Source organism: Hypomesus nipponensis, chromosome 4, assembly GCF_054491055.1.
Source record: "Hypomesus nipponensis isolate SF chromosome 4, ASM5449105v1, whole genome shotgun sequence".
NCBI lineage: Eukaryota > Metazoa > Chordata > Actinopteri > Osmeriformes > Osmeridae > Hypomesus > Hypomesus nipponensis.
Genome location: NC_140364.1, coordinates 16,007,344 through 16,031,550, shown reverse-complemented (window position 1 = coordinate 16,031,550; position 24,207 = coordinate 16,007,344). Strand labels below are relative to the sequence as shown.

The following is a 24,207-nucleotide window of genomic DNA, read 5'->3' as shown; positions in this document are numbered from 1 at the left end:
TGTTTGTTCTTGCATTCTTGCCAACAAAGTACAAGTCTTGTTTGATTATATGAATGAATGAATGAATGAATGAATGCATGAATGATAGCTACGTATGTAACCGGTCTAAATCAGGATGTGGACAAGACTACTGTATTCAGTTTAATCACCGACCGAATCGTCCTCCTCGATCATTATATGATCTGTTCCTCCTATTTAATGAGCCTGTAAAGGGGGGGGGGGGGCAGGTGAAGGGACAGGATGCCAGACAGGTGAGGAAAGGTGCCCGTGCCACATCACCACTCTTAGCGTTCCAGGAGAGCTACAGACGACATCACGCATGTTCTCTCTTATCTGGGAGCTATCATTAGCATCTACCCTTTCAGCTGGACTGAAAATGTCAAATGACAAAAACCATCTTGCAGAATGAGTGTAGTTGAACAGTGAACCATGAGAATGTGAGGGGAGAAGTGGTGAAAGAGCTTAGTGAAGAGGGAAGGCACTGGCCTGACAAGACGAGTCACAACACTCAAACCTGCCTCTGGCTGTCCTGTATGCCTGCTTTCTCTCTTTCATTAGTCTGAAAGAAATGAAGCATTTCCCAGGGGAGACGGGGGTCTATTGATAGAAGAGACAGGAAGTGATGAGACAGGAAGTGATGACCAATGCCCTCACCTCATATAGGCTCCCAGTTCAGGAACATTAAAAGCTTTAGAGAGTACACAGACCAACTATCACTGGTTTGGGAATGGATGGTAAAGGTATCAGACTCACTTTTAGAACTCTGTCTTTTAATAAGGCAACATCTTTCCCCAAGCCTTCAGTCCCAACTGACAAATCAGACTGGTTTATCCTGATTCGATGTCAGAAGGCCGTGAGCTCACGCTCAGAAACAGAGAGTGGCGGGAGAGTCTGGGCTCAGAGGAGAGAGCTGGGGAATCAATGAGCTGTGTGTGTGTGTCTGTGTGTGTCTGTGTGTGTGTTAGTCTGTGTGTCTGTGTATGTGTGTGTGTCTGTGTGTGTGTGTGTGTGTCTGTCTGTGTGTATGTGTGTGTGTTTGTGTGGGTGTGTGTGTCTGTGTGTGTGTGTGTTAGTCTGTGTGTGTGTGTGTGTATGTGTGTGTATGTGTGTGTGTGTCTGTGTATGTGTGTGTCTGTAGAGGGGGAAGCCTGCCAATGTGCTAATAAATACGCTGCTGTTTCACCCCAAAAACCCACCAGAGTAACATTAAGCCGTAAAGCAAGGTCTATGTGTGTCTGTGTGTGTGTCTGTGTGTGTGTGTGTCTATGTGTGTCTGTGTGTGTCTGTGTGTGTGTGTGTGTGTGTGTCTGTGTGTCTGTGTGTGTGTGTGTGTGTGTTAGTCTGTGTGTGTGTGTGTCTGTGTGTGTGTGTGTGTGTATGTGTGTCTGTGTGTGTGTGTGTGTCTGTCTGTGTGTGTGTGTGTGTGTGTGTGTTAGTCTGTGTGTGTGTGTATGTGTGTGTCTGTGTGTCTGTGTGTGTGTGTCTGTGTGTGTGTGTCTGTGTGTCTGTTAGTCTGTGTGTGTGTGTATGTGTGTGTCTGTGTGTCTGTGTATGTGTGTGTCTGTAGAGGGGGAAGCCTGCCAATGTGCTAATAAATACGCTGCTGTTTCACCCCAAAAACCCACCAGAGTAACATTAAGCCGTAAAGCAAGGTCTATGTGTGTCTGTGTGTGTGTGTGTGTGTGTGTCTGTGTGTGTGTGTGTCTGTGTCTGTGTGTGTCTGTGTGTGTGTCTGTGTCTGTGTGTGTGTCTGTGTCTGTGTGTGTGTCTGTCTGTGTGTGTGTCTGTGTGTGTGTGTCTGTGTGTGTGTGTGTGTGTCTGTGTGTGTGGAAGGGGGATTGTGAAACAGCAGTACTCTGGCAGTAGTTGTGTCCTAACCGATACAGGCTCTCTGGGCAGCCTCCAGTAGCAGTCTGTCTGCTGGTATGAAACACCAAATGGTAGGTTACAATCAACACACATCGTTGATCAAGTACAGTTTGCAGTTGTTCAGCTGCACCTCAGGAACAACCCAAAGATGTGGATGGATTCAGCTCAATACATAAAGTTTGAATAGAGATGTAGAGTCTATGTCATTTCCTGGGTTTACCACAATCATTTCCTGTGAAGTATGTTCAGCCTCTGAAATGACAGCTTCTATATTCCTCTTCTATAAAGTGGCCCAGATGTCTGACATGTACTCTGCCAGTTCAGAGGGGGAAGAGCCTTCATGTCAGAAACTATGATTCACCCTTAAATTGTAGTCTCTTCACAGCGGTATGCTAACTATCTACATATGTTGAACCGAAATTGCATCTGGATGCATCTGTTTTGCACATCTTGCTGTCGCAAAGTTTCAGTAAACAGGGTCGACCACCTGTTTACCAAACGTCCTTTTTAGTAGGTAAGAGGAAGAAGGGGGAAATGTGACTTTCCAGTCAAGGTTGTGTTTAGTCTGTTGTAAACTACAGGACATCATGCAATCAGTTTCAGTCTGCCAGGCTTCAAACAGCTCCAGGCCAATATCAGGACAGTGTTGCTCCCTAGTGTTCAGAGGCAATAGGTGCCAATACCTGTAATTTTATTTTATTTATTCTGGAACTACTGTAGAACGTGAGAGGAAAAATAAATCCTTACAACCAGGGGGGGGGGGGGGGGTGATAAACGCGCCCAGGGCGAGTGACACAATGTGCTAGGACCGCCACTGCTAACAACAGCCATACTTAACTTCAAATAACACAGGATCCAAAACCTTCTGAAGACACACTAGTAAGAATAGCTAACTGGCCTTAGAGGGATTTAAATGCTAAATTATATTCGTCCACGTAGCCGACTATAATTTAACACTGGCAGACTCACTGGAGGGTGGAGGGGGCAGCGTCTATAAATACATGAATAATCCCTTGTGCGTTTATCAGGTCAGAGAGCAGCCGCGTATTCTCCGGAGATAACATTTTGAGAGGAATCTGTTTAAACTGCTTAAAGGAGGAACAGAGCCACGAGCACTACATTTAAATCCCTTTCTGGTCCAGGGCGAGGACCAGAGGTCGCAGCCATCTGCCACGCACCAGAACATCCCCTCAACAGAAGAAGAGTGTTCCATTGTTCCTGGAAAGGGAGCACAAACACACCTGCCAGGACACCGAGACAACATCCTCTTCCAAGGACCATATTCTATTTACCTGTAAAGTCTGTAAGTAAAGGAGGCTCTTGCGCACTGACCGGGACAGCAGCAGCAGACGTTCCCTGCCGCTCACACGAGACCCTGAGGCCTCACGGCCGAGCCAGTCTTCTGCAGATCTGTGTGGACTGGATACAAAGTCACTCTGCCGCCTGTTCACCCCGCACACCTCGTTCACCCCGCACACCTCGTTCACCCCGCACACCTCGTTCACCCCGCACACCTCGTTCACCCCGCACACCTCGTTCACCCCGCACACCTCGTTCACCCCGCACACCTCGTTCACCCCGCACACCTCGTTCACCCCGCACACCTCGTTCACCCCGCACACCTCGTTCACCCCGCACACCTCGTTCACCCCGCACACCTCGTTCACCCCGCACACCTCGTTCACCCCGCACACCTCAATGCCTGATTCTCAACAATTACCCAGATCAGAGACAGTCTGCCAGACGTCATCAGAAACATACTGTGCATGGGGTAGTGGTAACCCTAACCCTAACCCTAACCCTAACCCTAACCATGGGTAGTGGTAACCCTAACCCTAACCCTAACCCTAACCCTAACCCTAACCCTAACCCTAACCATGGGTAGTGGTAACCCTAACCCTAACCCTAACCCTAACCCTAACCCTAACCCTAACCATGGGTAGTGGTAACCCTAACCCTAACCCTAACCATGGGTAGTGGTAACCCTAACCCTAACCATGGGTAGTGGGTCTATAGAATGTCCTTTTCACAATCTCTTTTAAAACCATAATTCAACCACACCCACCCTTTTTGATCTTGTGGAATGTAACACCACCTCTTCGTGTTTCACCTGAGAGGCTGAATGTCTGAATCACTTCTTCTCAATGGTGTGAACCTAAATCAGAACAGCACACAGCAATGCCTTTTTAAAGAATATATTATAATATGTAAAATATATACAGTATATAATAATATATCAGGTCCATTGCCAAAACCAAATCAAATTTGAGCTGTAACATGTAAAATGAAAAGGATCGCAGGTCTTAAACATTCAGGACTGTCATGTAGACAGGTACTAGTACCAAGGCACAGAGAGGAGACATCACAGATCATTCACTCTAGATAACACAGTCAGCTACTCAAACTGACAGTATTTTTAGGTCTTTCTAATGCAGAACTCCTGAAGGTCTCGGTGTCTTTTATATATATGGGGTTTTCATTTCTGTAATTACCATGGCTGACCGCTCTGTCACATTATGTACAGTATTGTGACTACAATTGACACATATATAATACAAATGCTCTGGCACTTTTGTTCTCACAAATAAAGTTGTGTGGACAAGAGTCAACTGTCAGTTAGCTACATATTTTTTTATTCAGTTTCTCTTTTGACGATTTTCATCCACCGTTGAAATTCTGGATTTAGCCTCATATATGAGCCTTATATATATATATATATGAGCCTTACATATATATGAGTCTTATATATGCAGCTTATATATGAGGCTGTCCCTCTACAACAAATATCTGTCTTTATCTGAGTAGGCCCGGCTAAAAAACAAACATATTCATAGTCTTATTAGTGCGCACACACAGAAACAGTCTTAGCAGTCTTAACAGTTGTCACTTAAGTGTGTTGGTGTGTGAGAGCCACAGGCCTCTAGACATCCAGACACAGGCCTCCAGACATCCAGACACAGGCCTCCAGACATCCAGACACAGGCCTCCAGACATCCAGCCACAGGCCCTGGGGACCAGCACAGGCCCTGGGGACCAGCACAGGCCCTGGGGACCAGCACAGGCCCTGGGGACCAGCACAGGCCCTGGGGACCAGCACAGGCCCTGGGGACCAGCACAGGCCCTGGGGACCAGCACAGGCCCTGACTATGCTGCTCACAACACAGATGGTGCACAACAAGAACACACAGTTATACTTGTACAAGTGGCATGAAGAACACCCCATGATTGAATGGCTTGTCCTTTAAACATCAGCAGCTTTTCTAAGCCTAGTCAGTTAAAGTGGTGCAGAGTAAGGGCAGTCAGTAAGGTCCTTAGGTAGTGCAGTGTTCAACGGTGGATGCCACAGACATGACAGTAGGGGCGGGGGGCATCCATGGATGGTTCCTAGTGGGTCGGCGTTGGGTAAACAGCAGGGTGAGGAGCAGGTGTGGCCTACGTAGTGCTTTCAGGAGGGCCAGTCCTGAGGCGAGCCGTCTTGGGCCGCTGGCGCGTGCCGGGGGCAGAGACGCGCTCAGTCCTGGCCTCGGAGGGCTGGGCCTCTGCCTGGGGAGAACCTGCATCTCCCACCAGCTCACGCAGGAACTTAAACTTAGACAGAAACAGCTGCCAGACTACATACCAACCTAAAGGGTCGACATTGAGAGACAAGAAGAGAGGGAGGGGGAGAGAAACATGATTAGTTAACGATGTGAAAAGTGTATCTTAGACAACTGTATCATAATCACAGACTGGGCAGCAATCACTACAGCCAGGTTGGTGTGTGGTGTGAGAATCTGCCAGCTAGAAAATCAACCTCTGTTAGAACTGCGCCCTTCTGGTCCATTATGACCTGCTGTACGCACTGTACGCACTGTATGGCCCTTTGGATAAAAGCATTTGCCAAATTAATAAAATGTAACATTTTTGTGAAATGTGGGTTTGAAGTCAGATGTGCTAAGATGTGAGAGAAATCCATTTATTCCTACATGCTTATGTTAAGGCCTAACTACTGGTAACATCTGGTGTTTATATACTGGTTACACATAAAGATTACAGCAGGAACACATCAGCACATGAATAATAGTGAATATTATCAGCAAATAATAGCTGATGTACCGATTGTAACTAACATAAGCACATAAGAAATCCTTCAACTCTCCCACAGAATGAAAATTGAAAATTTTGTCTCTGGCTCCTCCCTTTGAACTGGACAAAAATAGAGGCTGGTGTTGAAATACAAACCTGTGCTTATTACCAAGCTCTGACTATGATGTTGGTCATTGGTACTACAGTACTACAGTAATCAGTTGATAGGGCTACGTCAGGCGCGACTGTTGATGTGTCCAAACCTGCATTGCGATGTTATAAACTTAAAAAAAGTACTCACAACTCATCTAGGCCTCTAACGTTGCTTTGCGGACCTGAGCTACAGGAGACCTCCGCGTAGTGGCATGTGGGTAACAAGCGGTCCCAGTTGTGTAACCTGGCAGTATCTTGCTATTTTTACGTTCATACACCAGGGAAGTAACTAACTGACATGGAAACTAACATATGACTGACCGCAAATGAATGTTGCTTGTGAGTTAGGTACTAGTCCAACGGGCTCCTCCTTGTCGTTTACTTAGATGGCTACCTACTTGCTACTAGCTACTCTTAGAATCGTATTAATTTCAGAATTAGCAAGCCATCAAAATAGCTATTATCACGTCTTTAATCATATCAGCCACTAAAAGTAGCACGTTGTCAACATTATTCCTCGAACTTACCAAACAACATGAAGAGGACTGCGCATACAAGAGTTGCCACAATGACCAGCACTGTGAGACCGACACTCTGCCACATTGTTTTCTTGATTTTGTTGCTTGCTGTTGGTTCCAAAGAAGCTAGTTAGGTAGCTAGTTAGCTACTAGCTTAGCTGAAGTCCTATTTTCGTGTTTGCAAATACCGCAAAAGTGGTTTGCAACGACCAAATCATGGACGGATTACCTTATGTGTCACAAGATAAAGTATCACTCGTATCTACATAACTGCAGCATGAACAGTTCAGCTAGCTGGCAACATTACACTTGAACAGCTAGCTACCTAGCTAGTGCTACAGTGATAACAACATCTGTCGGTGTCATAGGTAATAGCTTCAATCTGAGGCTGCGTGCAGAGGAAGAGAGCAGCAATGGCTTCTGGGTACCGTAGTCGGTTATTCCAAAATATTTTATTCTAAAAGAAAAACTTTTTTTAATCACTTTATTTGTTTTGGTCTTATTTTTATATCTAACATTTTGTAAACGGAACATTCATATAAACCAGTGAGTGTAACGCCTGGTCTCAGGACACTTAAAACCTTTTTCGGCAGATTTTTTAGTGTTAAGGAGCTTTAAAATTACATTACATTTATGCATTTAGCAGACGCTTTTATCCAAAGCGACTTCCAAGAGAGAGCTTTACAAAAGAGCATAAGTCATTGGTCATAACAACAAGGTAGTCCCAAACACTGCAAGCAGCCAAAACATGAAGCATACATTGTGAAAAACTAAACAAGTGTCAAAGGGAAGACCCATAAGAGCATGCAGTTATACAAGTTACAAATTAAAAACAACATGAGAAAACAACGTCACATGTGTTAAATAGAAATAAATGTAGCCTCTGCACCATAGAGCTTAGCAGAGCTCGTAGACTTACCTGACAGACTCATGCCTGTCACACACCCGAGGGGAATCATGTCCTAGAAAGAAGTAAAAGGACTCATTCTAGGAAAGAGTTTTCCTTCAGGCGTGCAATTAACATACTTCTCCAATAAACCACCATATCTTGTTAAATCAGTCAATGGTAGAGATGTTTTGTGTTTGCATAAGTGTGTGGCGGTCTGCCCAGGTGTACAGGTCGACACAGATCTGTACTGGTGCTGTGTGGGTACTGTTCATTTATGCTGGTAACATTTTGTAGGTATAACTTAAGCCATGAACCGCTGGCACAGTTAGTTGGGTCCTACTGAGCAAATGTTTTTGACAACATCAATAAGAACTATTACATATTTTCATTACATTTACATTTATTCATTTAGCAGACGCTTTTATCCAAAGCGACTTCCAAGAGTTACCATCATAAACCAACACAATACTGTGGTTTTGCAGTATATTATTTAACAACAACAGTGAAAAAAAATAAGTAAAAACTTAGGTTAGACACCACAACTCTACCACACAACCCAAACTGTATTTCTGCACTGACTAGGAAGCAAGGCAAGCTTTCACCTATTGTAGAACGTGTAGCTGTACTTCAAACAACATGTACTCGCCACTAAACAAGTTGTTTAGAATTCCAACCTTGACGAAACATTTTAAGTGCTTAAAACACATTTCATGCTTTAATAAAGTTCTAAGTGAGCCCTTCCAACCCTCTGGGCTTTTACTGGATCATACCTGAACAGGTAATGAGTTTTGGAAAGGCACACAGTGCCAATTAAACACCACATTATTAAATGTTTCAACAAAGGCAACCTTGGTGACCTTTGCTAAGAATTTCAATAATACTAATAACCATAATTACACAATGTTTTCAATAAACATGTAGAAAAGGACACAATTTGCATCAACAATCCACTGCCACAGATTTTACATTTCATTAAGGCAGTTTTTAAACTAGTTCCTGGTCCAAAAAAAGTTTGGCAAGAAGATTATTTTAATATCCTGTTGTCTTTAAAGCCATAATTCTTTCAAGTGAAAGAAAGCTGGATTTCTGTAGTTCTCGCGGACTCTGTTACAGCAGAAAGACTGCAGGAAGGGAGAGGGTTAGGCCCTGAGACTGCAGGAAGGGAGAGGATCTCAGCTGTCACAGGCCCTGAGACTGCAGGGAGAGGATCTCAGCAGCTAGCTTCTGAGGGTCCATCAACTGAGGGAACATGTCCATGACTTTGTTCACAAGATGTCCGTTAAAAATGGCCAGAAGCTTCTTCTTGACAGCCATCCTATCCTTGCTGGGGGGGTTAGTGTGTGCCCCCCAGCCTCGGTCCTCCCTTGCAAGACTGGGCTGGCTGTTGTGGGGAGGCCCCCAGGCTGCTTGCTCCCCAACAGAGCCGCCAATAGCTCGGGGGTAGGCACCATACGGGTCAGACCAATAGGCCTGCAGTGGGGGGGTGTTGAGCTGAAAGTTGTTTGGGTGGCTGTATGTGTGCATGCCACCTGGATACACGGGGGCCTTGTAAGGGGTGTGCTGAGGGGGACAGTAGGTCACATCTGGGCTGTACGGAGCAGCAGGTCCCCTGCTTTGGTACGGCTGGATGTGGGGCTGGAACGCTGCACTGCTCCCCAGGATGACAGGGCAGCAGCAGCTGCAGGCTGGGCTGGTTGGGAAGCGGTAGGGCTGCCTTCCACTGGAACAGGACCGCAGGCTCCGGTAGCCAGCCCCACTGCGCTCGCCGTGCTCCCAGGACACCTGGCTCTCGAAGGAGCCCAGCCCAGAGTCCAGACAGTCCTGGGGGCCGCCGGCGTCCAGCTCAGCCTGGGCCTGCGGGCCGGATCTCTCTCTCCTAGAACCAGGTTTCCTGTTGGAGCGATGGTTTCCTTTCACAAGAACCACATTTTCATTGGTGTGGCCTTTCTTGAAGGAGTCTGGACTCTGTTCCAGGGTAAAGCCCTCCTCCAGAGACGGCGCAGCGCCCGGCCCAGGCCCTAAAGTCGTCTGCCCAGGGGAGGGGGAGGACACCCTGGCCTTCTCTCTCAGCTCGTCAGCCAGAGACTGTCTGGACTGGTTAGCTCGCTCTGGGTGGTAGAATTTACACTTTATACCGTAAGTGCATTTTTTCCCTAGAGGAATAAAAATGTGTCAGATTAGCTTGTTTTGCATCGCTATCAGATACATCTATTGAGGCTTAGGTGTAGGCCAATACGTATTAGAGATAACATATTTACATTTACATTTAGCCAATTAGCAGAGGCTCTTATCCAGAGTACAGTAAGTACGGGGACATTCCCTGAGGCAAGTAAGGTGAAGTGCCTTGCCCAAGGACACAACGTAATTTTGCACAGCTGGGAATCGAACCTGCAACTTTCTGATTGCTAGCCCGATTCCCTAACCGCTCAGCCACCTGACTCTATATTGAAATACATATAAATATCTGGAATGTTTTGCATCATACCAATGAATTTTCCTTAAACATCAATTATATCTAAGAATGTTCGGATTTAACAATTTATAAAACAAAATATCAGTTCACTAGATTGATCCATGAAAGCATTATTTTGTGAATGAGTGTGAGCTCACCATAGGGACACTGCTGTTTCCGTGCCAACACAGGAACTTTCCTGAGGAAGTTGTCCAGAGTGGGGCCATGGCGTCCCAGAGGGTCGTCAGGGGGCATGAACCTGCATGAGGAGAGCAGAGACTTCCATCACCATACTGCACACCCAATCTGACCCAGGTACAGTGAAGTCATTGACGTTAGAAAGGTAAATGCTGTGACGCCTGATTAACTATCTCTTTGGTTTTCCCTGTTCCTCTTAGCCATGGGAACAAGGAAATGTTCTCTTGTTCATACTGCACAGGCATCTGTGGCTAATCCAGTTTGTTTAAAAGGACTGGACTGCTTTATGATGGTTAGTTGTTTCTCTGTATCATTGTATTCAGAGGTTATACATCTGTCGACTGTGTGTTTCTGTAAGATGAAGCAGAATATGGAGGGCGTGGTATTATTTACTTGTCGTTGACGAAGGAGAACATCAGCAGGCGTTCCTCTATAAAGTGCTTCCACTCCTGTTTCTCCCCCTGCAGGTCGCGGTACGTGTCGTTGGACACTATGATGCCGTCGGACTCGTAGGCCAGTCTGATGATGAAGCGATCATCGTAGCAGACCACCCGTTTCCCGGCGACGCGCCGCGACGGCGTGAACACCACGATCTTTTTCCTCTCCAGCTCTCGCAGGATTGATTGATCTACACGCCAAAAACACACGCAGGGTTACATCTGTCTACCAATCTACATCTCCTACAGGATGTTTGACTTGACTGGCCACAAAGAGGTACAAAAGGATCCATGTGACCTTCAAATACAGCAGTGCTGTCTCAGCTAACCAGTGTTACAACTATTGATCTAAAAACTATAACAACCCTAACTAACTAACTAACTAACTAACAACATTCACCAGTTGGGATCCCAGATGTGGGATGTTCTGACTACACATAATAAATGTTCTCTTGATATTACAGGAAGTTACAAATATTATAATAAAAGTCCCAAAATGTTATCAGCGTAATAAAAGGTGATTAGGTTTTCACAGATTGCTACTCGGAAGGCAAAACTGTGTGGGGTATTTCCCTCGTTGGCCCAACTGCTAACTTCTGAACAGGGGTTTCACAGCACATTAAGACTGCACCACTGCAAAAGCTGATTTGACTGCACACTTTCACAAAACTGATGGCTTCCTGACAAACGCGATAAGACAAAGCCTCACCCCAAATGAACTTTTTACACTAAATATATTTCTATAGTATAATAGCGACCAACAGCATGTGAGCAGTGAAACAGCGCACACTAACAAACGCTTCTATAAAAATGATATTGCCATCATTCAGACCAGGAAGTATAACAAGTCTATGAAGGTGCGGTCCAATGCAGGTGTATGTGTGGTAAAGTATGCAGTTAGCAGGAGGAAGCAGGTGTATTCAGCCTACCTGTGATGGGAACATCTGGCCTGGGCTGTTCCTTCCTCCATGAAGGAACAAACACCTTGATGTCAGAGTGGCCTCTGAACAGGAAGAAGTTCACCGCCAGCTGGATCCCCAGACAAGAGAACACTTCCTTGTTCCCATGGCTAAGAGGAACAGGGAAAACCAAAGAGATAGTTAATCAGGCGTCACGGCATTTACCTTTCCAACGTTGATGACTTCACTGTAGGCTGTAGACTTCACTGGGGCAGATTAGGTAAGGGAGAAATAAGCTTCAGGTAAATCACAGTTTCTGAGGTGGCACTTAGCTCTACATATTGCCACATTTGCGATGCTTATTCTTTACATTATTATTGACAATCGATTTTCGTCGCTTATCCAGATACCAGTAACAGGGTCCTATCCAAAATAGCTCAAATGCAAAGTTTAGCAGAAGTATTTCTGGCCCTGTCATGAACATCAGTAGCTCTACTGTGAACCGTCAGCCACACAAACTGTGCTGGGGAGCAACATGTTCCATTTCACAAAAGCATTTAATGAAAACATTCCTGGTTGCCAGAATCAACAAGGCATTATTTTAAACATAAGGAGCCGTGAAATGCAGCCTGGCCTGTTACTGTGTAAGTCCTTTGTCTATCAGCACTTCAGCTCCCCTTAAGGAATTAAGGAGAGACAGTGATTTGCATGTGTTAAGATTTGCATATCTGAGCAGTGATGTCAACACATGCCTGCTCTGGCATGCTTATTCAGCTCAGATGGAAACAAGGCAAACTGTTTGGGTGTGTGTTGAGACAAGCTTCAGGCAGAACAGCTTCATGTCTGAAAATGATTTACAACAGCATCAATAGAGCTGTACCAGGATGGAGCCTTAGAATAAGCATTCCCCAACACAGGTGACCAGTACAACACCTCCTTTTCCTTCATGTATGAGATGACTTACATCAAAGATCTGGATACACATATTTTAGCTATGTTTTGATAGCTCAATATGTATTGTATTAAGTACATATGCATGCAACAATAAATAGGTTAGACAAGGAGCCCATCTCTGATGCATTATAAATCTATTGAGCTTCGTATTTTCAAATCAAACACAATGACTATCTTTCAAACAGAATAACTGATTGTGTAATATGTTCTGCAGCAGGAGAACACAGGCTGACATGAGTTACATATAGGCCTAGAATTTCAAGTGAGTTTTAAAAAATGGTTTATAACTTTTACAAAAATTTAGATATAGGTTCAAAACAATGGTTTGTTGCTTTAAGATGATTTCACAACTCAATAGAATCCTAATAAGTTTTATTCGCCATGTTATACAAACACATGTGACGGTATTTAACGGACGTGGCCACGCTCCGTCACTACAATGCGTCGTTCGCCCGATTGCTGGGCTCGAACGCACGACCTCTGACTTGCCAACTCCCCATCCATAATAAAACACATAACGATGACCTTCCTTAGGTCAGCCTTTCAAACATCCATACTCAAGTAAAACTCAAACTACATTCGCCTGAGCGCTCCGTCTGACCTCACCTCATGGCTACGTTGCTGCCGTCTATTACAATAGGTCGTAGGGCATCTCCCTTCTCGCAGGGCTCCTTGTGGATGGAAGCCAGGCTGGCCGGGCTGGCTGGCCGGCTGCTGGGGGTCTTGGCTGGGCTGTTCGCCTGAGATGGAGGGCCAGTCAGTGTCAGGAGTCGCTCACTCCTGTCTGGGCTGGCTCCGCTCTGTACAAGCTCACCGAGGATCATGTTGGTGTCCGGGTTAGCGCCAAGCTTCAGAAGAACGGAGCACACCTGTGCCGGGGAGTAGCCTAGCTTGCGGAAGAAGTCTAGCTGGGCTTCTATAGAGTCTGTCGGGGGCTGTATGTCCGTGGGGGCGTTGGCGAGGCCGTTCTCATTGGGTTTCATTCTCTCTCGGATACAATGGGTGGGGTTCCGGACAGGTAGAGAGGCCCATGGAGCTGTGTTGTCTCTGTGGATGCTGACATCAACATTCATATAACCCTCCTCTGGGAAGCAGCATCCTGTCTCCTGTTAAGGATAAAAACATTGAACTTCCTTTGACTCAGTCCAGGATCGCTGTTCGGCTGGTTTATGAACTAAAAATAAATCAGTACTAATCAAAGTCAACTATCAAATATGTCGTCAGTAAATGTAGCCTATACTATGTTACTAAGTAGTAGCCTTAATTATTTCAATTTCATTTTCGAATTTAGGTTCTTGTAATAGTGGCTTAAAACGTCACTCCGTAGAATTAATGTGAACATGCAGAAGTCCAGGCTACAACTCTGGAAGAGATACGATAAATATCTGAGTAAAGATACATATATTTACTTATACGATATTTATTAAGGCATTATCAGAAAACGACGGCAACGAAAAAAAGACACAATACTTACATGTGCGTGATGTAGCCATTTCACCCTCGGACATTGTAGAAACCTTGCCTTCTACTTTAACCAACTGTTAAAATTCCAGACACCACCAGGTTTTTAGCTCTCAATCTATCTGTATTAACTTACTGACTAGCCTATTTACGCGAAACTATCCAGCGGTCGTTTAATCAAACTCTGGCGGCTGGTTGTTCTTGTCTTCTCATACGACTGATAGAAGAATGTTAAAATAAAACTGCACGGGGCAACTCCCTCTCTCACTTGGCCGACCTTATGCATAGGCTACTGCCTGCCAAGCTGCCACGCCAAAGACTACGACAACAGTACACACAACCCTTTCTGACGTCACAGATTTACCTCGAGGTCTGCCTTTCCCAAACCTTTCCCCTTCGCGACACACTTGCATTGCTCAAATATATTTTTCGCGCTTATCAAACATGTTTAACAATACCACGGCAGACAAACGGTTTGCTTTCACTGCTAAATTTACTTGAGTGATCAAAGAAGACAAAGTGCCCATCTGCGCCACAGTAAGCACATTCTAAAAAGAGGTCACCTGAACCTGCAACCATTCCTATTGTGTCATATAACATAATGTTAAATAGTTATTATCAGTTATATCGGCTATATGCACACGACAGTGATAGGGATTTCCGGGGAAAAAATAGGCCTGGTCTGGAACTTCAGGCGAAGTTAGAAACGTGACTTTTAATAACCAGAACAGGTTATTCCTTAGCTATATTGCTGTCTTATTTACCCTACCATCAGATTGGACGGGCTACTTGTTTTTTTGTCAAGCAGGTTTCCAGATTTGTGTTAGATACTGAGAAATACATGTTACACAACTAGCAAGCACTCTGACAATCAGATATAATTGAGTAGGGTGAGTTCAGGTAATATGGGACATCAGGTAAAGTGGGACAGTTATGCATTTTGATGATTTAAAATGTGCAAAACCGACATCCAACACATACGGGGAGGGACAGGGTGTTATTTTTGTAGTTTTATTTGTACATGTACAACTAAAATATGTCTTATTTAAAATGTGCTTCTTGATTAAGAACTTTCATTTTATTTTGTTATGCTTTTTATGACAAGGCTTCTTTTTTGGTTTGGCTGGAGGTGCAGGTTCTACTAGAGTGGGTTGAGGTTCCGGTTCAGGTTCTGGTTCGGGTTGAGGTTCAGGTTCTGGTTGAGGTTCAGGTTCTGGTTGAGGTTCGGGTTGAGGTTCAGGTTCTGGTTCGGGTTGAGGTTCCGGTTCAGGTTCTGGTTCGGGTTGAGGTTCAGGTTCTGGTTGAGGTTCAGGTTGAGGTTCAGGTTCTGGTTGAGGTTCGGGTTGAGGTTCAGGTTCTGGTTCGGGTTGAGGTTCGGGTTGAGGTTCAGGTTCTGGTTCTGGTTGAGGTTCAGGTTCTGGTTCAGGTTCTGGTTCAGGTTGAGGTTTGGGTTTGGGTTTGGGTTTAGGTTGAGGTTCAGGTTCTGGTTGAGGTTCAGGTTCGGGTTGAGGTTGAGGTTCAGGTTCGGGTTGAGGTTCTGGTTCAGGTTGAGGTTCAGGTTCGGGTTGAGGTTCTGGTTCAGGTTGAGGTTCTGGTTCAGGTTGAGGTTGAGGTTCGGGTTGAGGTTCTGGTTCAGGTTGAGGTTCAGGTTCGGGTTGAGGTTCTGGTTCAGGTTGAGGTTCTGGTTCAGGTTCGGGTTGAGGTTCAGGTTCGGGTTCAGGTTCAGGTTCGGGTTGAGGTTCTGGTTCTGGTTGAGGTTCTGGTTCGGGTTGAGGTTCAGGTTCGGGTTGAGGTTGAGGTTCCGGTTCGGGTTGAGGTTCTGGTTCAGGTTCAGGTTCAGGTTCTGGTTGAAGTTCGGGTTGAGGTTCAGGTTCTGGTTGAGGTTCAGGTTCGGGTTGAGGTTCTGGTTCAGGTTGAGGTTCTGGTTCAGGTTCGGGTTGAGGTTCAGGTTCGGGTTCAGGTTCAGGTTTGGGTTGAGGTTCTGGTTCAGGTTGAGGTTCTGGTTCGGGTTGAGGTTTAGGTTCGGGTTGAGGTTGAGGTTCCGGTTCGGGTTGAGGTTCTGGTTGAGGTTGAGGTTGAGGTTCTGGTTGAAGTTCGGGTTGAGGTTCAGGTTCTGGTTCGGGTTGAGGTTGAGGTTCAGGTTCTGGTTGAGGTTCTGGTTCAGGTTCAGGTTCCGGTTGAGGTTCAGGTTCGGGTTGAGGTTCTGGTTCTGGTTTGGGTTGAGGTTCTGGTTCGGGTTCGGGTTGAGGTTCTGGTTCAGGTTGAGGTTCAGGTTCCGGTTGAGGTTCAGGTTCTGGTTGAGGTTCAGGTTCGGGTTGAGGTTCAGGTTCTGGTTCCGGTTGAGGTTCAGGTTCCGGTTGAGGTTCAGGTTCTGGTTGAGGTTCAGGTCCCGGTTCAGGTTCCAGTTCAGGCTCTGCGGGCTCTAAAGGGTCTTTATTTTTTGTCCTGTGGCACAAGCAAGGCTTTGTATTAATAATATTCCTGATCAGTTCAGAACTTGGGAAGTCCATACTGACCACTCCTAGGCAGGCAGGTTTTTCAGATCCTTTCTTGCGCTCCATGATGAGAGTATTCAGCTGGTTGTTTACCTCTTTGGCTACCGATTTAGGGCCTTTGAAAAAAGCAGTGGCCGTTGATTCGGTCAGTACTAAAGTGTGTGAACAGATTTCCGCTGCTTCCTCCAAATGTTTTTTAATCTTTTTCATCTTGTTAGGTATGTTTTTGAACTTATTATCACCTTTAAAATATGTATTGTGGTTAAGGGTTCCGACATTGAAATTCTTGCTCTGTATGAACACAATCTTCCCTCTTACCTCCCCAATCTGGGGGACTATTGTTTTTGTCCATAATCTATCTTGAAATTCTTCAAGCAATTTCATAACCAATTTACCAGTTGTCTTCTTAAAGAAGCCTTCTAGTGTGACCCTAAAAAGCACTGTCTCGCTGCTATTTTCATCCAAGAAGGCTCTTGTGGTTTCCAAGGCATCACGGAACTTTTGGTGTTTTATGTGACCATCCCTGACATCCACAGTTTGCTGGATTTGAATCCAGATCCCCACATGAATATCGAAGTATCGCAGACCTGCTTTCAGTTGGTTTTCCAAGGATAAAGTTTGACATTGTATGAGTGATCCACCATAACGAGTTAGACTTTCGTGAGTTCCTGGTATTGAAATGGCAGAGAGGGGTGTTGCATCAGGTACAGATGTCATCCAGCTCAGCTGATAGGACTTCTCATCAACTGTTGGACTGTCACTAAAGCCTGACCCAAAAACGGAATGTGATGTTAAAATTCTGAAAAGAAAGATGACCACATGATTTTAAAAAGTCCAAGAATTACATGTAATCATGGAATTTGAAAACTGTGGAGAAATGATGATCAAGATTAGTTATTGAAGTAAATGTCATACTTACAGGCATACTGAAAAGAGGTACACAGAGACCTTCCAGGTCAGTTTATTTCCAGTAAATCCCATTGTTTTGTTTTTTGACAGTTCCTTTACTGTAAAGAGCACATACTCTCCATTAAAAAAAACATGAACACACAAACCTTAGTTAAGTTATGTGATCAGCAATGGTTTTCAGAAGCCAACACACAAAAGTAAACAGCACATGAAGTAGTCAGATATTAGATTGTTTTCAACCATTTTCCTTACTTGTTTATGCATCCAATTGTCCTTTTGGTCCAAGAGCTCACACTGAACTGCAATACTTTCTATGTTGCAGTAGTATCTTGGAGAGTAAACCGTAACTGGGTTGTCAGTTTGCAAAAGTACACACACGATAGATTGTCCTTCATTTGTATAATTTCACTTGTCCGACTGAAGCAGAAGATACAACTGCTGAGTGGAAACTGGACTATGGAAATACGCCACATTTTCATTCAACAACCAGCTCAAAAACATTACCAAGTGCAAAGTAATTGATGTAGATGTGAAACATTTAGATGAATTAAGAATACATTGGTCCACAAACCAATTAGTACAATAGGTTAATTTAATGATTTACTTACAAGTATCTACATTACATTATATGTAATGAAAACATATTTGAAGCATAAGTAACATAGTAAGTAGTCTCAGTGGATTGACCACCCTTAAATTTAGCCGTGTTAAAGTTAATTTATCATATCAAAAGTTAATTAGCCAGCTCTATTCTGTTCATGTTACAGAATGGAGTAGAAAGTTCTGCCGCTTGTGATTGGCTGTACTATGCTGTAGCACGTGACATCCAGACGTATCAGATATTTGCAAACCGTAGGCCTACCTGTTAAACGCTGAAGACGAGTTCAGAACAGCAAGAAACAAAAAAGAAATCACAATTAAAACAATTTAGAACCTGTAACTGTCACAGATGACCATTTATGTATTTGGTACTTATGAGTGAAACAAGAATGACAGCAACTGGCTTTGTCAGTAGCCGGCGAACCTTGTAGTTAAGCCAATTAGTAGTTGCCATCTCATTTCAACACCTGTTGGTTAGCAAAGCTACCTAGCTGGTTAGCTAATCCAGCCTTAGACCTTAAAAATGTCTATGAAGACACTTCCTCTGCTTTTCATCAATCTCGGTGGAGAAATGCTTTATATTCTTGACCAACGCCTCCGAGCACAAAACACAAGTGATGATAACACACACAAAGGTAATCTAACTAGCTCACATAACAGACAGCAGCTAAACGTAGCAAGCTAATAATAGAGACAAGTAGTGCTACAGCTGACACGGCTAAGGACAGCTAGTGGGTTATTAGCCACTTGACAACTAAATAATCTTCTATCTATTTGTTTTCTCTATCTTTGACAAACCACTGGGTTGAAGGTGTGTGGTCAGAGGACGACCGAAAAAGAGGTATCACGTGTGTAGATACAGTGTCTATATATACTTATCTAGGCCATATATATATATATTTATATATATATAATCAAACCTTCGTATTATGAGAACCTATTGAGTTATTTCATATTTCTTAAATGTTCTTTAGAAGGATACTAGCAACTGGATAATAGAAATTGCTTTGAGTTAAAAAAAAATTCTGCTACACATGCCCAAGTTCAGCATAAACTCTTCACTATTGTATGCTTTTGGGGCCATTTTCCATCAAGATCATATTTTTCTTCTTTCTCTACCCTTTTACACCCTCAGTTATTAATGACATCATTGGCACCATGTTTAATAAAGGATTTATGGAGGAACTTCTCATGCCTCAGGAGGTCTACTCTCACAGGGCTTTGAGAACCGTGCTAACACGGCTGGCCCACGCTTCCATCATGAGGCTCAACCCAGCCAGCATGGACAGGGTACGCAGTAGTCTATAGCAGAGCCTCTAACCACCGTATAGACTGCTCCTCTAACCACCGTATAGACTGCTCCTGTAACCACCGTATAGACTGCTCCTCTAACCACCGTATAGACTGCTCCTCTAACCACCGTATAGACTGCTCCTCTAACCACCGTATAGACTGCTCCTGTAACCACCGTATAGACTGGTCTTCTAACCACCGTATAGACTGGTCCTCTAACCACTGTATAGACTGGTCTTCTAACCACCGTATAGACTGCTCCTCTAACTACCGTATAGACTAACCCTCTAACCACCGTATAGACTGCTTCTCTAACCACCGTATAGACTGCTCTTCTAACCACCGTATAGACTGCTCCTCTAACCACCGTATAGACTGCTCCTCTAACCACCGTATAGACTGCTCCTCTAACCACCGTATAGACTGGTCCTCTAGTTCCACTAGAAGGGCACCCTTGCAATGTGTACCAGCACTGAGTACTCGGCCAGTTTGAACAGAGACCAGTGTTTTGTTAGTGTGTACAGTGAAGTGACATCAGAGTGTCTGATGAGGTTAGACACAAGACTGCTGCTGTTGTACAACCTAGACTTGCATCAAGTAACTCCATGACTAAAAGAAGGAACTGGTTGCAGTTTGAGTAAAACAAATGTACTCAAACTTAAATAGTGCAGGAGTGCCAGTGTTGTTGGACATGAGTGCAGGTTGTTGTCTAGAAGCTTTGACGTTCAGCGTGTCATTGTTAACTGTCACCATGGATACCTGTGCCTTGCGTGGTTCCCCATCCAGCTTTACGAGTTGATGGTGATGGCTTTCAAGTACCAGATACTGCTCTGCCCTCGACCCAGAGACCTGCTGCTCATCTCATACAACCACATAGACGCTTTGAGAGAGTTTGTGAAAGACACCCCCATCATTGCAAACCAAGTGGACGAGACACATCGAAAGATCATCGAGGTAGTTAACATAGGGACACAGTTATGGCAGGAAAAAGTTTAAATGAAGTTACTTACTATGATGGTGTCCTTCAGCATTCAGCTTGAAACTCTTCCTTCTAACTTGTTATTACAGGTGTACACCCCTCTGTCCGAGAGTGAATTTCAACTCCTCAGGCAAACACTGCTCATATTCTTTCAAGACATGCATGTCCGTGTAAGTGTTTGTTGAATGGGGAAAATCTAATGTTTAGTGTCTGTATGAATATGAATTATGTAACAATATTCTTTCTGCAGGTGTCACTTTTCCTCAATAATAAAGTGCAGAATCCCAACGGACATTTTGCCCTCCCGACCACCGGCCCGGTGCCCCAGGGGTCAGAGGTCCCAGGGTTCATCAGGTAATCCTCTTCCTGACAGCTACACAAGATCTGTTGCAGGAAGTGTGAAAGATGTTTCAACTGTCAGTTAGAAAATCAGCTTTGACATGATTAGCTGCTTCCTAAAGAGAGTAGAGCCCTTCCTGGGCGTAGAGGAAGTGACATGCAGAACTAGCTGTTCAAGCATGGTTGATGTGTTTTATCTCGCCCTCTGTCAGGGTGTTCAACAGCAAAGGGAAAGAGATGAGACGATGGGAATTCCCTACGGGTGGCAGTTACACAAATCCCCCACAAGAGGGCTCTTTTGAGCTTTTTGGAAATAGAGTCATCAGACTAGGCACCAATATGTAAGTACTTCATCACAGCATCGCAATAACAAACAGTCAAACATTTTTTATGGGAATATATCACAAATGTAAAACCGTGATCAGAATTTATGTTAATTAATGATAATCCAGTTTCTATAGTTACATCATGGTTTCCAGTGTGTAAAACGTAGTGAACCACAGAATCCAGACATTGAAATGGAAATCACATGTGAAAACTGGAAACATTCAGATACTAGAGGAACCGAGCAGAGAAAGCGAAGCAGATCCCATCATGCTGTTAGAGTGTGTCGAGCCCTGTTGTGTCCTCAGGTACAGTGTGACCCAGCCAGATGACACTCCCACATCCAAGAGCTCCTCTCTGAAGGTACAACTCTGATCAAGTCAGCATGCTGCACATTCTTACTCCCTTCACCACTTACTGTACAATACCCCAGTGACTCTCCAGTCATCTACCCTCAGGTGGAACAATGTACAATTAGCACACTGTAATGTGCTGTGTCACACAATAATATGCGGTGTCCCCTAACTCGGTGTGGTTACGTTGTTGTGCTCCAGGACAGCTCGGCCCCGAACCCCCTGGCCAAGGAGGAGCTGAACTTGCTGGCCCATCTGATGGGAGGGATGGAGGTGGAGAGTCTGGGTCCCTCTGAGATCTGCTTCCGGGTCAACCTGTTCTCCGACCAAGAAGAGGAGCAGGCGTGAGTGAGACCTCACCTGGGGGCGTTTAGTCCTCCTGTCTGAGTCATGCTGCACGTTGGTACATGCTTGGGATCATTCAACATGTTTCCTTTTGACAGCTCAGCTTCAGGAGAGTGCGTCGACTCGTTATTTGAAGTGATTAGTATTCAAGCAAGCCAGGTAGGATTCCCTGTGCTTCTTTGGGACTGTGTATGTGGTGTATGTGCGTGGGCCCAGTGTGGTACAGCTGTGTTGGTAGTCCTTGTCCTCCTGGATGTGTTTCAGGACGTGCAGACCAACACAGAGCTGGCTCGGATAGCAGAGGAGTTTGCGGAAGAGGGCAGCCAATCAGAGGGCCCCAGCAGTAAAGGAGATGCCCTGCTCGCCATGATGGATGAACTGTGACTCCTGTGGAGCTGTTTCATCAGGGTTATGACTGGGACAGGGTCATGGCCACTCACATGTGCCCAGAGAGTGGATCAAGGATGGTCATATCAGGCTCCTGATTGGGTCATTCTGGCACTGCCATGTCAAGATGCAACTTCTTGGCACTTAAATCACCTGAAGATCAACCTGCATGTCGCCCATCCTGGTACTGTCTCTAGTGTGTAAATAGGAGTTCGATTTTATTCGAATTTACAGGCATTTTATTGTTTTCCATAGAAGATTATGAGCATTATATTTTAATAGTTATTGCACTTTCCATCATAACCGTACACATATTTATAACAATCAATAAATATTTGTAAATGTCAAGATTGTGGCATAACGTCTGATCATTTTGTCAAATAAACAAAAGCTGTCGAAGGTAGCAAATATTTTTTCTGTTTTATTTTTTTACTATTTTTAACTGTTAAAAGGCGGAGACTTGGGTCCAGCAGACCTCAGGAGACACTAGGGGGCAATAGCGGTGCACACATAAGACGTCATCAGAGTGCACCACGCCGGAAGGTTTCAATCCCGTGTTGACAAAACTGAACTTGTGAAGAATGTTTCAAACTCAAGCAAATAAATGCATCTGAACTAATGTGAGTTTCGTAAGACACGTCCGTTTCATGTAATAACTGACTATGTTAATGATTTCCTTTTAAACATTCAGGCTGACAAGTGACAAGAAAAACTAGCTAGCAGACTGGTTGTACTTGTCAGATAAAGCACTAGCGTTACTAGATGTTCGCTGTACCAGCAATATTTGTCTGGATGTACTTGTAAAACATTTAGGCTAGGCTTGTGGGAGAGGTCAAAGAGATTTAGTTATAAATGATGTTCGTGGTCAAATGCTACCCTTTTTAATCCTAATTATTTACGTCGATGGCATAGCCATTTTCAGTGGCTGGATCCTATAATCTTTGAAACCAATGGAGGTTACCCACTCCATCCGCGAGCGCACCATCACAGAGAACAGCCTGGTGATTCTCCTCCAGGGTCTCCACGGACACGTCACCACGGTGGACCTGAGGGACGAGAGCACTGCCCGGGGACGGGTCATAAACGTGGACGCCTTTATGAACGTCCGCTTGGAAGAGGTACTTTACCGGGATCGCCGTGGGAGGCAGAGTCAGTTGGCGGACCTTTTCGTCACGGGCCGCAATATCCGCTACGTACATATACCGGACGACGTGAACATTGTGGAGACTATACAATCGCAGCTGGCACGCATACACCGTGTTCGCAACTTTGCTGGGGAGAAAGGAGGGAGAAAGGAGTATGCCAAAACTAAGAAGTAACTTGACTGCTCAGTGAACTGTCCAGCTATATGCTGTAAGGCAATACTTGTTTTTTGTAGCTTTAAAACTAAGCTAAGGGAGAAGTTAATTTAGACTGTTAAATGTTGCAAAACAGAAACGGGGACAAGTTGTCCTCTTTGAGTTGTCTTCAAGATATAGAGAACTGCATTCATATTTACAATAAAGCTTTTTATTTTGTAACTTTTTTTTGTGTTGTGAATAGATGAGCAGCAGCCAATAAAGTGTTGACCAGAGACAAACTGTTCCCTCTGCCTCTCCCCCATGTAGAGAGAGAGACAAACTGTTCCCTCTGTCTCTCCCCCATGTAGAGAGAGACAAACTGTTCCCTCTGTCTCTCTCCCATGTAGAGACAAACTGTTCCCTCTGTCTCTCCCCCGTCTCCCTCTCTAGAGACACTAACTCTGTCCTCTCCCTCTCTCTTCCCATATTTAAGATGTGTGTGTGTGTGTGTGTGTGTGTGTGTGTGTGTGAACATTCCACATGCATAAAAGAGGGGGTGGGGCTCTAACCATAGAGTGATGTTTCCATCAGTGGTCGTGAACATGGAAAAGGCAGATGGCCTAAGGGAGCGTACTGCTCTGTGGGTCTGGAGACTTCCCAGTGTCTACACAACCAGGCTGGTCACTGCCCACCATCCAGTGTCTACACAACCAGGCTGGTCACTGCCCACCATCCAGTGTCTGCACAACCAGGCTGGTCACTGCCCACCATCCAGTGTCTACACAACCAGGCTGGTCACTGCCCACCATCCAGTTGCCACACAACCAGGCTGGTCACTGCCCACCATCCAGGGAAAACAGGACTCATTTATCAACTCCAGTGTGCTGCAGGGGCGTTTCCCCAGCTGAGCCCTAACAGCTTTCACACCTGCCTCTTGACGCCTCCAAATGGATAAAGGAACTTCTAGAAGCCGATGAAGGTTAAGCATAACGAGTATGAATAAACAAA

The 24,207-nt window shown here is 44.8% G+C and overlaps 4 protein-coding genes and 1 long non-coding RNA gene across 7 annotated transcripts; 3 read left to right on the top strand and 2 right to left on the bottom strand.

The window, feature by feature from the left end:
• Window positions 1-4,479: 4,479 nt before the first annotated feature.
• Window positions 4,480-6,981, bottom strand: smim13 (small integral membrane protein 13). Its single transcript, XM_084697083.1, has 2 exons — window positions 6,615-6,981; window positions 4,480-5,492 (listed from the first exon to the last, which is right to left on the bottom strand). Exons 1-2 carry the CDS (start codon window positions 6,688-6,690, stop codon window positions 5,302-5,304), a joined length of 267 nt encoding a protein of 88 aa, XP_084553209.1. The 5' UTR covers window positions 6,691-6,981; the 3' UTR covers window positions 4,480-5,301.
• A 1,689-nt stretch (window positions 6,982-8,670) lies between these two features.
• LOC146295874 (uncharacterized) lies at window positions 8,671-11,083 on the top strand. Its single transcript, XR_014753342.1, has 3 exons — window positions 8,671-9,630; window positions 10,138-10,261; window positions 10,612-11,083. It is a non-coding gene; the product is annotated as an uncharacterized LOC146295874 (long non-coding RNA).
• Window positions 8,673-14,301, bottom strand: zc3h12ab (zinc finger CCCH-type containing 12Ab). The gene is made up of 6 exons (XM_084697082.1): window positions 13,909-14,301; window positions 13,041-13,540; window positions 11,511-11,650; window positions 10,538-10,772; window positions 10,105-10,205; window positions 8,673-9,647 (listed from the first exon to the last, which is right to left on the bottom strand). The coding sequence occupies exons 2-6, from the start codon at window positions 13,505-13,507 to the stop codon at window positions 8,674-8,676; spliced, it is 1,917 nt and encodes a 638-aa protein (XP_084553208.1). The 5' UTR covers window positions 13,508-13,540; window positions 13,909-14,301; the 3' UTR covers window position 8,673.
• Window positions 14,302-18,160: 3,859 nt separating this feature from the next.
• Window positions 18,161-22,328, top strand: oscp1a (organic solute carrier partner 1a). Of its 2 annotated transcripts, none has more exons than XM_084697173.1 (11): window positions 18,161-18,534; window positions 18,711-18,740; window positions 19,035-19,189; window positions 19,979-20,146; window positions 20,261-20,341; window positions 20,422-20,525; window positions 20,735-20,851; window positions 21,143-21,197; window positions 21,389-21,531; window positions 21,631-21,691; window positions 21,797-22,328. In XM_084697173.1, exons 1-11 carry the CDS (start codon window positions 18,423-18,425, stop codon window positions 21,914-21,916), a joined length of 1,146 nt encoding a protein of 381 aa, XP_084553299.1. In that variant the 5' UTR covers window positions 18,161-18,422; the 3' UTR covers window positions 21,917-22,328. The 2 variants fall into 2 exon arrangements, with proteins under 2 accessions (XP_084553299.1, XP_084553298.1); XM_084697172.1 differs by having other exon boundaries at window positions 20,723-20,851.
• An 86-nt stretch (window positions 22,329-22,414) lies between these two features.
• Window positions 22,415-23,439, top strand: lsm10 (LSM10, U7 small nuclear RNA associated). 2 transcript variants are annotated; one of them, XM_084697174.1, is made up of 2 exons: window positions 22,415-22,539; window positions 22,832-23,439. In XM_084697174.1, the coding sequence occupies exon 2, from the start codon at window positions 22,870-22,872 to the stop codon at window positions 23,236-23,238; it is 369 nt and encodes a 122-aa protein (XP_084553300.1). In that variant the 5' UTR covers window positions 22,415-22,539; window positions 22,832-22,869; the 3' UTR covers window positions 23,239-23,439. The 2 variants fall into 2 exon arrangements, with proteins under 2 accessions (XP_084553300.1, XP_084553301.1); XM_084697175.1 differs by having other exon boundaries at window positions 22,446-22,539; window positions 22,842-23,439.
• Window positions 23,440-24,207: the final 768 nt, after the last annotated feature.

Coding starts and splice junctions, on each gene's coding strand:
- lsm10 (XM_084697174.1), top strand. CDS start 22,870: ATGGAGGTTACCCACTCCATCCGCGAGCGCACCATCACAGAGAACAGC.
- zc3h12ab (XM_084697082.1), bottom strand. CDS start 13,507: ATGAATGTTGATGTCAGCATCCACAGAGACAACACAGCTCCATGGGCC. Junction 10,773..11,510: donor GCCAGATGTTCCCATCACAG/GTAGGCTGAATA, acceptor TTTGGCGTGTAG/ATCAATCAATCCTGCGAGAG. Junction 9,648..10,104: donor GAAACAGCAGTGTCCCTATG/GTGAGCTCACAC, acceptor TTATTCCTCTAG/GGAAAAAATGCACTTACGGT.
- oscp1a (XM_084697172.1), top strand. CDS start 18,423: ATGTCTATGAAGACACTTCCTCTGCTTTTCATCAATCTCGGTGGAGAA. Junction 20,342..20,421: donor TTCAAGACATGCATGTCCGT/GTAAGTGTTTGT, acceptor TTCTTTCTGCAG/GTGTCACTTTTCCTCAATAA. Junction 20,852..21,142: donor ATCAGACTAGGCACCAATAT/GTAAGTACTTCA, acceptor TTGTGTCCTCAG/GTACAGTGTGACCCAGCCAG.
- smim13 (XM_084697083.1), bottom strand. CDS start 6,690: ATGTGGCAGAGTGTCGGTCTCACAGTGCTGGTCATTGTGGCAACTCTT. Junction 5,493..6,614: donor AGTCCTCTTCATGTTGTTTG/GTAAGTTCGAGG, acceptor TCGACCCTTTAG/GTTGGTATGTAGTCTGGCAG.